We start from the raw sequence: 15,982 nt of genomic DNA, 5'->3' as shown, positions 1-15,982 counted from the left end.
AAAATCTTGTATCCCCAGATTCCAAGGTTCCCAGTATCTTTGGTGTCACTTTGCATGGGGATGAGTAACAGCTTGACAAGTTGTTACTAAAGTCTCGTTGAAAAGATCTAGTCTTGATGAGCTCACATATGTTAAGAAAGAAACGTATTTCATAAGGTGGAGTGATGGCTCTGAGGGTAGGGATCTGCACTGGCAATCGGAAGGTTGCTGGTACGAATCCCGTAAATGCCAACAGGGACTCTGCTCTGTTGGGCCCTTGAGCAAGGCCCTTAACCTGCCATTGCTGAGTGCTTTGAGTAGTGAGAAAAGCGCTATATAAATGTAAAGAATTATTATTATTAAGGAATTATTCATAGGGTGTATTTGCTTTTCCACATGACTATAGCCACATTGATGTGGCATATTTTATTTTTTTTCCCCAATTATTTTGAAGTAATTAAATAGTTATATTTGAACTAGGGGGGCAACCCCCCCGGCACCTTCGGCGCCCAACTCCTAGTTGCGGCCAGTCTGCCGCTCGCGTTGTGAAGAGGGGGGGGCTGAACGCACCCCAAGGAGACGCGGTCGCTTCTCTGAAACCCCCTCTTAAATGGTGGTACAATGGGAAAAAATAGTTTTTTTGTTTTTTTGTTTTTTTTTACCTCCTCTTTGCTCGATCAGCTGCTGCGTCTGCCGTGCCGCATGATCTTCATCTCGTACAGCGCTTCGAACATTTAAAATCCTGTACAGCAGCTGTCCTTTTGTCTCACTGCCTTGTCTCTCTTCTCCTCTGGGCATCCTCTGCTCCTGTTGGGGAGTCCCGCATCCAAGGCGCGCCCCTATGAAGAGAGAGATTTTCTTTTCTTTTAATTGAGAGACGGAACTGTCCTGTCCTACTACTCTCCTGATAGAGACTTCTGTTTGTTTAAAGTGTCTGAACAACGTTTGTGTCTTTCAAATCTCCTGTGTGTAACTCTGTGACCCAAGCGTGGCAGCATATGTGGATTTCACTTTCACCAAACAACAAATCTTTTAATTCTTGCAGATACGCCTCTTCATTGGGAAGAAACACCACTTTTCCCTGATGGCAACACGAATTAGACGATCTACAAGTCTCCGACTACTTAAAGTTTAAATCCGAACAATATATTCGATCTCCTTTCGCTGTTCCGTTGTTTTACTGAGTAATAATTTCTATTTGTTTGCGCTAATGCGACCTTTACTATGATCTTTTGGAGACTTTCAAATTTTTGTTTTTCCATTATCTCTAACCTGCTCTGCATGTCTATCGCGGCAACGTTTTTGAATTCTTTACGCCGTTCTACTTTTTGTCTCGCGGGATGTGAAAGTGTCTCTGTGAAAAAGTCTTGTCTCGTCCCAAGATTTTTTTTTATATAATAGAGAGATAGTGGTGCAGTAGTAGTCAAAATGACAAAAAGATGTCGTAGCAGACAGAGGCACTTGTGAAACGCATGAAGCCAAGTAGCTGCAAGTAACTTTATGGTGTACCACTCTGCAGTGTGCTTATCACAAAACACGCGCTAGGCAACAGGAAGGCGTGATCCATCTTGAATCTTAACACTCAAACCTTTGACCCTTTTCGGGCTTACTGCTGATGATGATGTTCTCTTCCTCTTACTTTTCAGACAATCGACTTCGATGAGGGAGCAGGTGCGGTGTTGCGAATCCAGCCACTCAGGACGCCACGTGATGAAAACGTTTACGAATGCGTCGCTGAGAACTCCGAAGGCAATGCAGTGGCCACGGCCAAACTCTCCATCCTCAGAGGTAGGCCCATCCATGCTCACACCCGTGTGTCTGTATCTTTTAGTTTTTTGCTGCCTCTTGTTCCTTCCTGTGGCTTGTTTCAGGATCTTCTAAGATGCTTTGGGTTAGGAAAATGGATTTGAAATTTTTCATACGCTCTTTGACCAAGATGGCGCTCAATGTCGAATGACTTGTTTGTTATTTTTAAAATAAGGGATGGGTACAACTCTGCCAGTGATTCACAAGAGCACTTCTGCTTTTATTTTTTCCCAGATTTATTGTAATTTCCCACAAGCTTTCTTATTCCATTCCACTGAATGTCAAATGCAATAACTGACTTACCAATCAATGTCTGAATGGCTAGAATTACAAAGGCAGAACACCTGATGTAGCGACACACAAATGCACATATGGAGTTGAGGATTTGGGGACCCTTCCGCATGTGGGGGATTTTTGGGGGAGTTTTGAAATGGCTGGATGTAAAAAAGGATTAACATACTTGCTGCCTGTGAGCACTTCAACTCCTGTTCAGGACTGCTGTGCTTCCGTTGTGATATTTGTTTGTTTAAACAGCAGACCCTTTTATTTAATTGCAAATTGTCATTTTAAATCTGAAATATGAGGAAAAGGCTGCTTATGGGAATTGCTGGGTTCACATAGGAAGGCAGATAGTGGGTTAGTGTGAGTCTTTATATAGTGGCTTTCACAGAGTGCACCAATTTAAATTAGGTGCTTCACATGTGTTCATTTATTAATTTCCCACCGCTTATCTGAAGCCGGGTCACATGGGGAAACATCCTAGTAGTGAAGCCCATATGTCCCTTTCTACAGCCACGCTTGCCATCTCATACTTTGGGATCCCAATGGGTTCCCAGGCCATCTTGGAGATATAATCCTCCCAGCTGGTTGTGCCTATAAAACATCCACAGGGAGATATCCATATGAGATGCCCAACCACCTCAGTTGTCTCCTCTCGATATGAAGAATTAGGGACTCTAGTCTGAGCCTCTCCCAGATATCTGCTGTTCTCACCCTGCCTCTAAGGCACAGCCCAGCCACCCTGCAGAGAAAGCTCATCTTGGCCACTTTTACCCACTTTCTCATTCTTTCGGTCATTATCCAAAGCTCATGACGATGGTAAGGGTAGAGACGTAGATCGACTGGTAAATCGAGAACTTTGCCTCCTGACTCAACTCGCTCGTGAACAAGACCCCAATGTACTTAAACTCCTCCACTTGAGGCTGTAATTCATCTCCCACTCGAAGAGGACAGTCTGCCTTTTTCCTACTGAGGACCATGGACTCAGATTTGGAGGTGCTGCTCCTCATCCTTTTCTCCTAATACTTGGTCACAAATCATCCCAATGTGTGTTGGAGCTCACAGCCCAATGAATCTAACAGGAGCATGTCATCGGTAAAAAAGCATGCGCTTTACAGGTAAAATGAATTTCTTTCCATATTTTTACTGTATGAGCAGTGCCTGATTAAATGGGTCACTCTGGCTGACACAAGGAGACAGTCAGTTGTGGGGACAGAACTTTGATATTTTATATATATAGCACCTTTCATCAGTAACACAAGCATACTGTTTGATTGTTATGTGGACTTGATCGAAACATGGAGAAAATGGGTATGAGGCCTCCAAAAAAGAGCCACAAAGCAAACCAGGATTGTGACTCTGCTGTCCAGGAAAGGCTCACCCATAAACCAGCCAGTCTCCAGCTACCTCCAGGCCATGGCCTAAATGGGCCTAAAAATGGAGAGCTAGCTTTTAAAGTGAAAAGTGCCAAAGTGTATAAGTCCCAAACAATTCTAGAAATGCTCACTAGAGGGCATGGGCAGAGTGGTGGCTCTGAGGCGAAGGATCTTTGACAGCAATCAAATCCTGTGAACACCAGAAGCGACTTTACTCTGTTGGGCCCCTAAGCAAGGCCCTTAACCTGCAATTGCTTCGTCCTGGGTATGATGTTAATCTACATCCAAACCTGCAAGCAGGTCCTCCAACTTTCAGGGAAAACTTGGTGGCAGACTTGGCACTCCAGCCACCGTAAAAAAAACCTCACACTGTTCTAGTGTGGTGCTGAGGTGTAACCCAGTGCACTCCGGTCCAATCCTGGTGGTTCATCATCAGTACATGCTCCCAGCCTCTCTCCTCTCACTAGAGGGGGAAACCATCAAAACCCAGCCAGTAGCAATGGCAAACTCAAAATCTTCATAAGATAAAAATATTTATTTCATAAAAAGGCTCTGTCAAACTCTAAAACTCTGAAGAACACAAAAGTCAAAGGGACAATTCTTAGAAAAGGCAATCCCAAAAGAAGCAAAGTCTCCATTTGAAATCCAAGAGGTAAAGACAAGAAAACAGAGCACAGGTTCAAAATGTAGAAAAATCGCAAAATAACAGGAATAAACATAAGAGGGCTCACCACACCGCAAGCCGATTCAGAATGAATCACAAGGGACTGTGGGTTGAGGCCCCTTTTATAGGGCTGGGGGTAATCTCTTCTGATGATAGGCAGGTGACCCCACTTCTTAGGGAGCCACCTACAAAACACATGGTACATAGGAGAAGATACACAGATACTTAAGAACTACATTATCATTACATGTAACATAACCAAAAGAACCAAAAATAAACAAAACAAGCACAAATACAAAATTTGAACCCCAGCCAGGGTTTCTCCCCTGGCTGAAATGTAACATAACGTTCAAAATGCACAAACATGGCTTCTGAGAGAGAGAGAGAGAGGGGAACCATAAAATCTCTGGTTCATTGAGGCAAGACTCTAAAGAAAAAACAATACAGTAATCCCTCCTCCATCGTGGGGGTTGCGTTCCAGAGCCACCCACGAAATAAGACAATCCGCGAAGTAGAAACCATATGTTTATATGGTTATTTTTATATTGTCATGCTTGGGTCACAGATTTGCGCAGAAACACAGGAGGTTGTAGAGAGATAGGAACGTTATTCAAACACTGCAAACAAACATTTGTCTCTTTTTCAAAAGTTTAAACTGTGCTCCATGACAAGACAGAGATGATAGTTCCGTCTCACAATTAAAAGAATGCAAACATATCTTCCTCTTCAAAGGAGTGCGCATCAGGAGCACAGACTGTCAGAGAGAGAGAGAAAAGCAAACAAATCAATAGGGCTGTTTGGCTTTTAAGTATGCGAAGCACCGCGGCACAAAGCTGTTGAAGGCGGCAGCTCACACCCCCTCCGTCAGGAGCAGAGAAAGAGAGAGAGAGAGAGAGAGAAAAACAAACAATCAAAAATCAATACGTGCCCTTCGAGCTTTTAAGTATGCGAAGCACCGTGCAGCATATCGTTTCAGGAAGCAGCTGCACAAAAGATAGCAACGTGAAGATAATCTTTCAGCATTTTTAGACGAGTGTCCGTATTGTCTAGGTGTGCGAACAGCCCCCCTGCTCACACCCCCTACGTCAGGATCAGAGAAAGTCAGCGCAAGAGAAAGAGAGAGAAAAGTAAGTTGGGTAGCTTCTCAGCCATCTGCCAATAGCGTCCCTTGTATGAAATCAACTGGGCAAACCAACTGAGGAAGCATGTACCAGAAATTAAAAGACCAATTGTCCGCAGAAATCCGCGAACCAGCAAAAAATCCGCGATATATATTTAAATATGCTTACATATAAAATCCGCGATAGAGTGAAGCCGCGAAAGGAGAGGCGCGATACAGCGAGGGATTACTGTAGCTACAAAATAACTCTTTATAAACGCCACTGATTCACTGCTGAGGAACTCTGTCTAAGTATAAGGGGAGAGGGGGGGGTCCCAGTCATAGTGACATCAGGGTGGCCCCGCCCCTTGCGGATTTACCCAAACAACACAAACAACAATTAAAAATAGAAATACAGTAAAACCTTATATTGCGAGTAACTTGGTCTGCGAGTGTTTTAAAAGACGAGCAAAAATTTGTAATAAATTTTAACTTGATAAACAAGCGAGGTCTTGCGATACGAGTAGTGCATATACGCATTCCCTGCCGAGCGTCACGTGATCACAGCTGAGCCGACGGTTCTTCTCTCTCTGTGGGATTGTGGGTAATCATCTCCCATGCTCGGTCTCAGTTGGCATGCCTTACTCATATAGTCAACATCCGTACGAGCGGATACTGTTTTCTATAGCATTGTGACCACGCGTGTGTACGTAAAGCATTTTTTTATTTTGTGTGCGAGCGATAAATCTATTTAATGACAATGCAATGTCACAGTTCCGCCAAAGCAACTGTCATTGGATAGGCTCCTTGTTAAAAGTCGCCAAAAAAGAAAAAGATTCTAGTGAGCCAACAGACAGCAGTGATTCCGTTAGTTAGAGTGAAAGTCGTCCTACACAATAACCCTCGTCTTCCTCTTCTCTCTCTTGTCTCCCTTACACCAGCCACAATTCTTTTCAAAGGTAAAGTGCCCCTTTAATTTGTTTTATGTATTTTTACTTTATATTTTGTATTAATCATTTTTATATGAATATTTTTGGGTTGTGGAGCTGATCATCTGAGTTTCCATTATTTGTTATAGGGAAATTCAGTTTGATATACGAGTGTTTTGGATTAGATAGATAGATAGATAGATAGATAGATAGATAGATAGATAGATAGATAGATAGATAGATAGATAGATAGATAGATAGATAGATAGATAGATAGATAGATAGATAGATACTTTATTAATCCCAAGGGGAAATTCACAATTAAATTACACAATTAGATTACAGGTACATTCCGGAACTAATTATGCTCACAAACCAAGGCACCACTGTAACATAAAAACATGAATAATGACAATTTTTAAATTAAGTAAAAACATCATTTAAACAAAATAAATAGAAGCCAGAGAAGATGCCCCGGCTGTAAATACAACAATCGTTATTTCAAACTGACCAAGCATTACATAACATAACATTTGTGAACCCACCTAAACTAATTAAGGGCTGTGGGGTCCAGAGCCTAACCCGGCAGAGCTGCTTTATATACCGGAGTCAAAGCTCGAATCACATTTTACTCACGAGATTCATTTATTGTGACTTGGTAGCAAGTACAGCTGGACTTGGGGAAAGCATAGAGACATTGATGCCAGGTGGTGTGTGCCAGTTTCAATTAAGTTATTGGCCGTACAGGGGAATGAAATTGAGAATCCAACATGAGTGCCTGCTTGGCATGCACTTGCACCCCAGGCGACTTGCTAGATCGAGAACTTTACAATTGTTTACATGTGTTTTTTATTTTGTACATTCAGAGCAGAGACAGGCGAAGGCAATGCCTCGGGGGGTCACGCAGAGAGCGTGTCACCCTATGAATTAAAGTCCAGTGCATGACCTTGCGCCACCCCCAAATAATAATATAAAGAAAATCTACACCTTTTTGTCAGAGATTGTCTAGTCTAATAAATATGATATGTGCTTTAAGGGTACTTTCTGTGAGTGGAACCCCAAAATTACAAAACAACAGGATCCTTGAATTACCCCACTGTTCCCACATGGATCCTCCTCTTCATATCTATACTTTTACAGTGGGCACAGAAGCATCCAAACTGGACTGCTGATGTTGTGGAAAAAAGTTGTTTGCTTGAACAAATCCAGATTCCTTTTATATCATTGTCACGCATGTGCATCTGATGGTCACCTTCAAAACTCATCTGAGGTAAGCAAGATTACTCCGGAACGCCAGTTGGCACAATCGCTAACTCTTGTATCTCTCTTATCACCCACAACTCGGAGCAGATGCCCACTGAGGGCAATTGACCATGCCCCTTCAAGTTTGAGTGCTATAAAAGCAAGGAGTGCCTTTAATGAATTTACCCGCATTACAGGACTCTGACCCTCTGACTAGACCACTCTCCAGAGCCTTGTTAACCCTTTGTGCTATCAGGCACCTCTTATTTTCAGCTATTTTTATCACTTTGCAAGTAAACAGGGTGGCCCAGTTGCACCCCAACATTTCTTTCGAGTCCTGTCCTTCCCTTGACTGACAACAACTTTTATATTTATTTGCTTAGCAGATGTTTTTATCCAAAGCTGCTTACAAAGGAGGCCAATGTAATTGAGTAAACATCAGTCCGGGAGACTGTTTGGGAGCATGTGTGACCAGACAAGGTAATAAAATTGATCATCACAGGTGAAGAGTTTAGAACAAAACATCCGAATGCTGCTACAACATGTCCATGGACAGAAGTTGGACAGCACTGTGCGTATGACTGATTTAATGAGACACGAATAGACATAAATACCAATAAACTATATGATGCCACAGCTTTCATCGCCATTTTGGATTGACTTAATAATCGTAAGTCAGACCAACTTGGGGTTCACAGTCCAGCTCTGGGTTTCCGAGTTAGAAATCCGACTTAAGGGGGCATTCCAGTTTGAAAATTCTGACTAGGAACTCTGAAATTCTGACTTCTTAGTCCTAATGAAGTGCAGCATAAGCTCTGCTGGAGTTTCCTTAGACCTTCGTGGCTTTTTTTTTTTTGTTTGTTTTTGGGACCTTCTATAGACGGATGTGTGCCTTTACTAATCCAGTCCAGTCAAATAGGTTGACCAGAGATGGACTCCAAACAAGCTGACAAAACAGGGATCATGAATCCTTGCAGCACCCTCTCGTGGCACTCAAGGAACCCATTGGTGCAGAGTCACGGCACTACAACTCCCATCATGCCCTGAAGGTGTCTAAATGGTTACTAAAGTCCTGGCTTGCTGTCATCTAGTGGATTGGGGATAAATATATACTGGAATTGGAGCCAGGGGGGGATCAGAATACAGTGATCCCTCGCTATATCGCGCTTCGTCTTTCGCGGCTTCACTCCATCGCGGATTTTAAATGTAAGCATATGTGAATATATATTGCGGATTTTTCACTGGTTCGCGGATGTCTGCGGTCTACAGTACGTGTGCTTCCTCAGTTGATTTGCCCATTTGAATTCAAACAAGGGACACATTTGAATTCAAACAAGGGACGATATTGGCGGATGGCTGAGAAGCTACCCAATCAGAGCACGAGGTTAAGTTCCTGTGTGCTGCTGATTGGCTCAGCGACGGAGTGCTGCATTAACCAGGAAGTCTAATCTCACTCATTCAGCATTAACGTGCCCAAGCGCCAACAGAAGATGCAAATGATTGCAGAAAAGGTAAAAGTTTTGGATATGTTGAAGGAAGGAAACAGCTACACCGCTGCAGGACACCATTACAGCATAAATGAGTCCACGATTCTTTTTATTTAAAAAGGAGGAAAAGCATATAAGATCTACGGCCGCAGTGTCCTTTAATCAGGGCGCAAAACGAGTTGCAAGTGGACGTGATAAGGCGGTAGTCTGGATGGAATCTGCTTTAGGGATTTGGATTGAAGAGTGCTGGAAGAAGAACAACAGCGGTGCTAAACAGTCGCCTGAAGAGGCTCCTTTAGAAGAGCTGTAATGCTCTCCTTTGTAGTGCAGTAAAATTAAACTCATCGTTATCGGACAAGTCGTCGTGTCATTGTTGGTGAGTAACCATAATTAATTATTTATGTACAGTACTTATTACATGTACATAGTTTAGTGTCACTGTACACACATTTTACTGTATAAAATTTTTCTTGCATTGTACGTATTTATTGCTGGTGGCCTGTCTGTCGTAATGGCTGTAACATATGTGATATCGGAGACGCTCGATATCTTTAAAATAATATTTAGGTTTTACTGTGTTTACATACATAATTTCAACGAATCTTACCTAATATCTAAGAGAATACAAAGGGTTTATGCTGTATAATTGTGCATGAAATGTTTATAATAGTGTGGGAGAGTTTATAAGGGCTTAAAATATATAAAAATAACCACATGAACATATGGTTTCTACTTCGCGGATTTTCTTTTTTCGCGGGTGGCTCTGGAACGCAACCCCCGCGATGGAGGAGGGATTGCTGTATATTGTATATTCACTATATTTTATTTACCTCTTGTGATAGATAGGGGGGCGCCACCCAGCCCCAAACCCTGGACACAACCAACACTAATGCAGTCACCTTGTTCAAAACCACAGAGGATTTTATTATCAAATTACCGCACAAAGGTTTTCTCCAAAGTTGCAAGCACAATAACAAATTCTTCTTCCTCCCTTCTCTTTTCACTCTCTCTTTGACGCCTCCCTCCAGTGGGTGTTTGCTTCCTTCCTTCCTCCTGATTTTGATTCAACCGGAGGATTCCAAATGGCTTTCTTTTATGTCAGACCCAGGTTTACTCTGATGTCCAGGCATAGTCCAACGGAAGCCCTGACAAAACGGGGATCATGAATCCCTGCAGCACCCACTTGCGGCACCCAAGAAACCCAGCAGGGCAGAGTTACGGCACTATGACTCCCATCATGCCCTAAAGGAGACTACATGATTACTGAAGTCCTGTCAGGCTGTCATCTAATGGAGTGGGGATAAATATATACTGGAATAGGAGCCTTTGTTTTGTCCTCCTGTCAGACAGGATGCCAGTCCATTGCTGTCCTTCCATTCCAGCCTTCCTTCTAGGGATGAGTCCCCCTTTTCTGGATAATCCTGCCTGGCATTTACACTTTTATTAGTTTTAAATGATATGTTTGAGTAGCGGTCTGTTCTCTCAAGGCACTATATAAATAGTAACGTCTTGCCCATCACATTACAAATTAGTTTTGTCTGTATGTCTCTAATGAGGAAAGGGAAACGTAATGACAGTGTGCCCTAAGCTTTTGAAGAGGAGCACACAATGTTTCTCACATGCCAGCTTTCCTGTTGCCATTCCCTACATCCTAGTGCACGAAAAAAAAAAGTCTCCTGTTTAATCGCTCCCATCTGTCTTGTTAGTCCCTTCATTTGCCTCATGGCTGTTTGTAGCCGCCTGTCTGCTGAAAGCTCCCTTTCAGGGGAGTTAGAGCATCGCCTAGTTTAAATTACAATGGCAGCCAGGGCCAGTGCCAGCGTCCTTACCACAGGTCAGATGAAGTGGAGCTGGGCGATTTGCCTCCTGCCCATCTGCTCAAGTCTAACCCTTTTGATCTCTCCAAATGGCTTATGCCATGTCTCTGGAAAATCCCACGAGGGTGAATTTACATGACAGCATATCCAGATAAATCTGAAGTCAAATGACTGGAGAGTTTTTAAAATTTTCTCATTTCGCTATCCGTCGAAGTGAGATCACCCCTTCTTTCATGTTACCCTGTCCAGATTACTGCACTCCTATTGTGGGAGGGTACAATGGGCTAACAGATATCTTACTGCCCATGTGCCCTGAATGTACCCTAACAGAGCAGTTCACTCCAACGGATTGTCGGAAACTGTAAGAGGAGAAGATGCAAATGCCAAAGACGCTGCCACATACAGTACGTGCAGTGCCTTCAGAAAGGCTTCAGACACCCTTCACCTTTTACACATTGTGGCCGGATGCAGGAATGACAGCTCAGGATGCAGCAAGGAGAGTTTGGGGTGCCAGCTGGGTCGTCCCTTTTATTGTTAGGAGACAGAAAAATAAAACAAAAAACAAAGCAAATAACGCTTGTTGGCGTGCGTCTCTTCAATGGGGAATTCAAAGTAACTAGAATGTTATAGACGCTCTTAGTGGAGTTATGTCTGCTGTGGAAGATGACCCGGACACAGACAGGCAGACATATTAAAGTCACCCAACACACGTTTATTCAAGTGCTCCATATTTACAATTGTGCACAACAAACCCCTAAAGTCCCCACAAGTCCAGGCCCTCAACCAAATGCCTTTCCTTCTTCAGGCCGCCTCCTTGCCTCCTCCCAGACCTTGTCCTTCTTCCACCCGACTCAAGCCTCTGAATGGAGGGAGGTGGCCCCTTTTGTCCACACCCGGATGTGCTCCAGGTGTCTTCCGATGAGCTTCCGCCGGCACTCCCCAGTATGGCGGAAGTACCGGCTCTGCACCCGGAAGCACTCCAGGTGTCCCCGATCTTCTCCCCCCCCAGCACTTCTGGGTATGGCAGAAGTGCTGAGGTCCAGGGCTCCATAGGCATCTGGGCGCCCCCTGGCGGTGACCACGGGCCCCTACAGGGTTGAGCTTCCCCCCACGTGGTCTGGGGGAGGTGTAAGCCCTCCTCCGGGGCGTCCTGGCCGGGTCACCCCCCCCCCCCCACAGCCACCTGTGACACTGCCCGTCCGCCAGCGAAGACCCGTCGGGCGGAGCAGCTCGTCCCGCGAGGGCAGCTCATCCCCGAAGTGGGTCCTACTCCTGAAGCTCCAGGGTCCGGTCCTGCAAAACAAAGCGCAGAAACAGGGGCGGAGACGCTGCCTGGACACCACCACCTGGCGTCCTGTGGTGCCTCGCACAGGCAGCGCTCCCCCCTCCTACCGGCACCCCGGGGCCTACTCCTTCGGCACCCCCTCTGAGGTTTCCGTGCCCCTTTGGTTGGAGCTACTCGCACCCCCGTAGCCTCAGCCAGCTGTGACACTGCTGAGTTGCTGTGTCCAATAATGACTTCGGGGGTTGCCCGGGTTTTCATAACGGCTGGACCAGAAAGGGGGCAGGGATAAATGGCTTCACTGGGCGGCTTCTCGGCACTGCGGGAAGGGAAGGAGATGAGTGCGTTAGCTACGCCATTTAAAGCAGTTTATACCTCTGCACTGCGTCGCAGGCACATGCCTTAATGCTAGTTGGCGGTGTTTGTAGCATGCAAGAGAAGTAAGTGATCCATTAAAATGCAGGTGGTTTAGGCCCTGCAGGATCACCACTCCTCTTGCCTCCATTTTATTCCATAGGCGAATGTATTTGTCCCTCACATTTTACCACTTTTTCATACATTTGCTGACTTCCAAACCGACGTGAGCCGATATTTTGTACTACGCGCTGGCCGCCATCTGATTGTCTTTGCAGCGTTGTGATGAGCTGTCATATAAATGTGTACATCTTCTAACTTCTTCAACAATCATTTCTTGATCTGCTCCATGTCTACTTCAGAATAGCGGAAGAGGAGTCTAAGTAGTAGTTACCAAAGTAGTCTATGTCGACATGATGCAGAATCACATCTTTGAAGAGGTACGTGTCAGGCTACACCATAGCTTCACCTTTGGCTTACTTGGTCTTTAGCGTAGGCTACGCCTTAGCTATGGTGTAGGCTCGACGCACAAGTAAAAATCAACCTTTAGAAATGAGGTCAAACAGTCTAATCTTGGTTTCTTTCAGATAAGAGGAGCTTGTTTCTCATACTCTGAGAGTCCTTTAGGTGCCTTTCTGCAAACTCCAAACTTTCATGTGTCTTCTTGCCACCCTGTCATAAAGCCCAGATCAGTGGAGTGTTACAGTGATGGTTGTCCTTCTGGAATCTTCTCCCCCCTTTATAAAAGTTCTCTGGAGTTCAGCCCAAGTGACCTTTGGGCTTTTGGTCACCACTCTTACCGTGACCCTTCTCTCAACTCTGGAAAGAAGTTATGGAGGCTACTGTGTTCTTAAGAACCTACAAACCTGGTACCTTCGCCAAATTTGTGTCTCAGCACAATCCCATCTTTAACCTGTGCAGACAATTCTTTGACCACATGGCTTTGTTTTTGGACATTCTTAAAATTCTTTGTTGTTGTCCAGCACTGGTCGTCTTACACAGCCATTTTATCATTAGAACATTAGAACACTCTGGACGAGAACAGGCCATTCAGTCCAACAAAGCTCGCCAGTCCTATCCACTTATTTCTTCCAAAATAACATCAAGTCGAGTTTTGAAAGTCCCTAAAGTCTTACCGTCTACCACACTACTGGTTCTATCGTTCTTTGTGTAAAGAAAAACTTCCTAATGTTTGTATGAAATTTACCCTTCACAAGTTTCCAACTGTGTCCCCGTGTTCTTGATGAACTCATTTTAAAAATCATCAACCTTGTTATTCTTTGTTCTCCATGAAAGCATGAGATTCATTTTTGTTCTTTCTTTACTACAACCCACATTGGGTAAGTGACACATAACAAAAGTATTATTTTTGGGTGGAGTGCTTCTTAAACCATTAGAAGGATACTTGCTGAACTGTTTCTGTGTATTGAAAGAGGAGGATGAACAATTTATGAGCCTTTAGTAACCTCAGTTGGGTGCACAGTAACCCATTTAGAGCCAATAACTGCCCCAAATATCTGTGGTAGGCTAATTCTTAAAGCTGCAGGGAGCATCTGTGTCTGTGTATAGAAGATGGATGGATGGACAATGTTTTAGCCAAAATACATGCACTTGAGATTTGGTACGTATACGACTGGATACCCAACATGTGGATTATGAGACACAAGTAATTTGAGGATGTATCTTGGATATTGATATTGTTGGCTAGAGGGTGTTAATGGTGGTGCAGTGGTAGTTCAAGTCCCTGGTCCTTCCTGCATGGAGTTTGCATGTTCTCCCCATATCTGGTCTGGTGCTCTGGTTTCTTCCCACAGTCTAAAGACATGCAAGTTAGATGTTTGTGTGTGTGTGTTTTCACCCTGTGATGGACAGGTGGTGCCCGCTTTTCACCCAATTGCTGGGATAGGCTCTTACAGTTCCAAGTCCCCTTCAATTTCCAGCCTGTTTTTTTAGTGCAGGGGTGGTCCCGTAACAGTGATGGACAGGTGACCCAATATAGGGAACATAGGAGAACCACAATATGCACACAGATACTACATAATAACTAAGTAGAGTACAATTAACAGATAATACATAATTAGACTAATAATACATGAACAGAGCAGTATTTAACATATAATGGAAAACAATGAACAATAATGGGGAAAAAAAATCAAAGACGACAAATAGGAGCAATTTAATCATGAACTGGGGAGGAACCGTGGCTTGATTACAAAACAAAGAACAGGCAGAAAAGCAAAGGAAACGTAGGCCAGGGAACACAATCTGGCTGAAACACGATTCTATCATTAATAGGCACTTCGTAATTTTAAAGCCGGGAGAAAGACGCTTCATGAACAATTTTCCTGTGCATCAAGCCTCTACGGCATTGCACATATTAAGCCATTTTCCTCAATTTGGTGAGCTTGATGTGTGAGTTCCAGCAGAGCTCGATATAAAAGAGAAAATAAAAAATGGAAGATGCCGACCCTTGGCTCTCTTCAAAAGCAGGCTTAAAATACAAAAAACAAAAAGAGGTCAGCGTGTGGCCATCCCCGTGGAGGACTTGGTGTCCTTAACATCTGCTCTCCCTCTGTTCCTGTCTCTTGAAATTGCGCCTTCTGAGTCACTGATGACTGCGTTAAAGCTCGTTAGCAGCCGAGTGGCAGGGGTGCCATCGCTGTGTGAATAATGGGCTCACTGGACAGACCCCAGTGTTAATTGGGCCGCTTCACAAAAGGAGGATGCGCACCTCCCGTGATTGGGCTGCCCTTCCATTCTTTTCATCTTCGCTTTTTGCCTCCATCAATAATTACAGCCTTCATTTTTGGTTTAATTAGCTGGCTCCTGCTAATGAATTTTTATTTATGTAAAATGTCCCCCTTTGCTTCAAAAATGGCAGAATTTAATTTTTTTCATAGGCAAGCAGGAGATGCTTGTTACAGAATTTCAACAGCGGAGAACAAAGGCCAGCGGTGGAATACTTGGAAAGTTGTTGTGCAGATGGAGAGCTGCCCGCTTCCAAATCAGTTACTTGCTTCACCACAGGGAGTCCATGGTAGTTTTGTGACTTTTTTTTTTTTTTTTTCTTAATATATTTTAATTCCTGCATTGTAGGAGTTTGTTTTAGTCTGTTTATTCTGGAATTTTGAAGAATTATGTCGTTACAACAATGTCATTATGGTCATTTCATATGGCAATAGCCGTGTTGTTTGTAGCAACATCTTCCATTGCTAATCTTGTTGTCACAAAGCTTGATGTCATCACATCTACTTAAGATGGAGGTGTGGTATTATTCCTAGATGATAGGCAGTTCAAAGCACAAAGATCATATTTTGTCTGGCAAATAATATTTTGATTTCTGCCTCATGTGAGTTGTTTTAGTCCATTTTCTTTAGAATTTTGAAGAAATGTGTTGCTGTTACTGTCATTGTGGTTATTTTCTATGGCCATGGCCCTGTTATTTGTATTAAAGACTTCAGTTACTAATTACGTATTCAGATGATCTAACAACGCTTGACGTCATCACAGTTTCTCTACTTCAGATGGTGACATGGTATTGTTCATTGTTGGAAATGGGCAGTCCAAAGGACAAACATCTTACGAGATATTGGACCATGAGATTAATGGAAGTGTCAGGATTTGGCTGGCAACAAATGTTTTGATTTCAGCCTTTTGGAAGTTGTTTT

At 43.7% G+C, this 15,982-nt stretch overlaps 1 protein-coding gene across 3 annotated transcripts in view; it reads left to right on the top strand.

The window, feature by feature from the left end:
* The window catches only part of ptprsa (protein tyrosine phosphatase receptor type Sa), a 525,319-nt gene that overhangs the window by 155,349 nt on the left and 353,988 nt on the right, over positions 1-15,982 (top strand). For all 3 annotated transcript variants that reach the window (XM_051934972.1, XM_051934973.1, XM_051934974.1), the window contains exon 4: positions 1,626-1,767. In XM_051934972.1, coding sequence (XP_051790932.1) covers positions 1,626-1,767 — 142 coding nt within the window. The remainder of the gene's footprint in view (positions 1-1,625; positions 1,768-15,982) is intronic.

The sequence above is a fragment of the Erpetoichthys calabaricus genome, chromosome 12, assembly GCF_900747795.2.
Source record: "Erpetoichthys calabaricus chromosome 12, fErpCal1.3, whole genome shotgun sequence".
Classification (NCBI taxonomy): Eukaryota; Metazoa; Chordata; class Cladistia; order Polypteriformes; family Polypteridae; genus Erpetoichthys; species Erpetoichthys calabaricus.
Note: the sequence above shows the minus strand (reverse complement) of the source record. Positions and strands in the feature narration are given on the sequence as shown.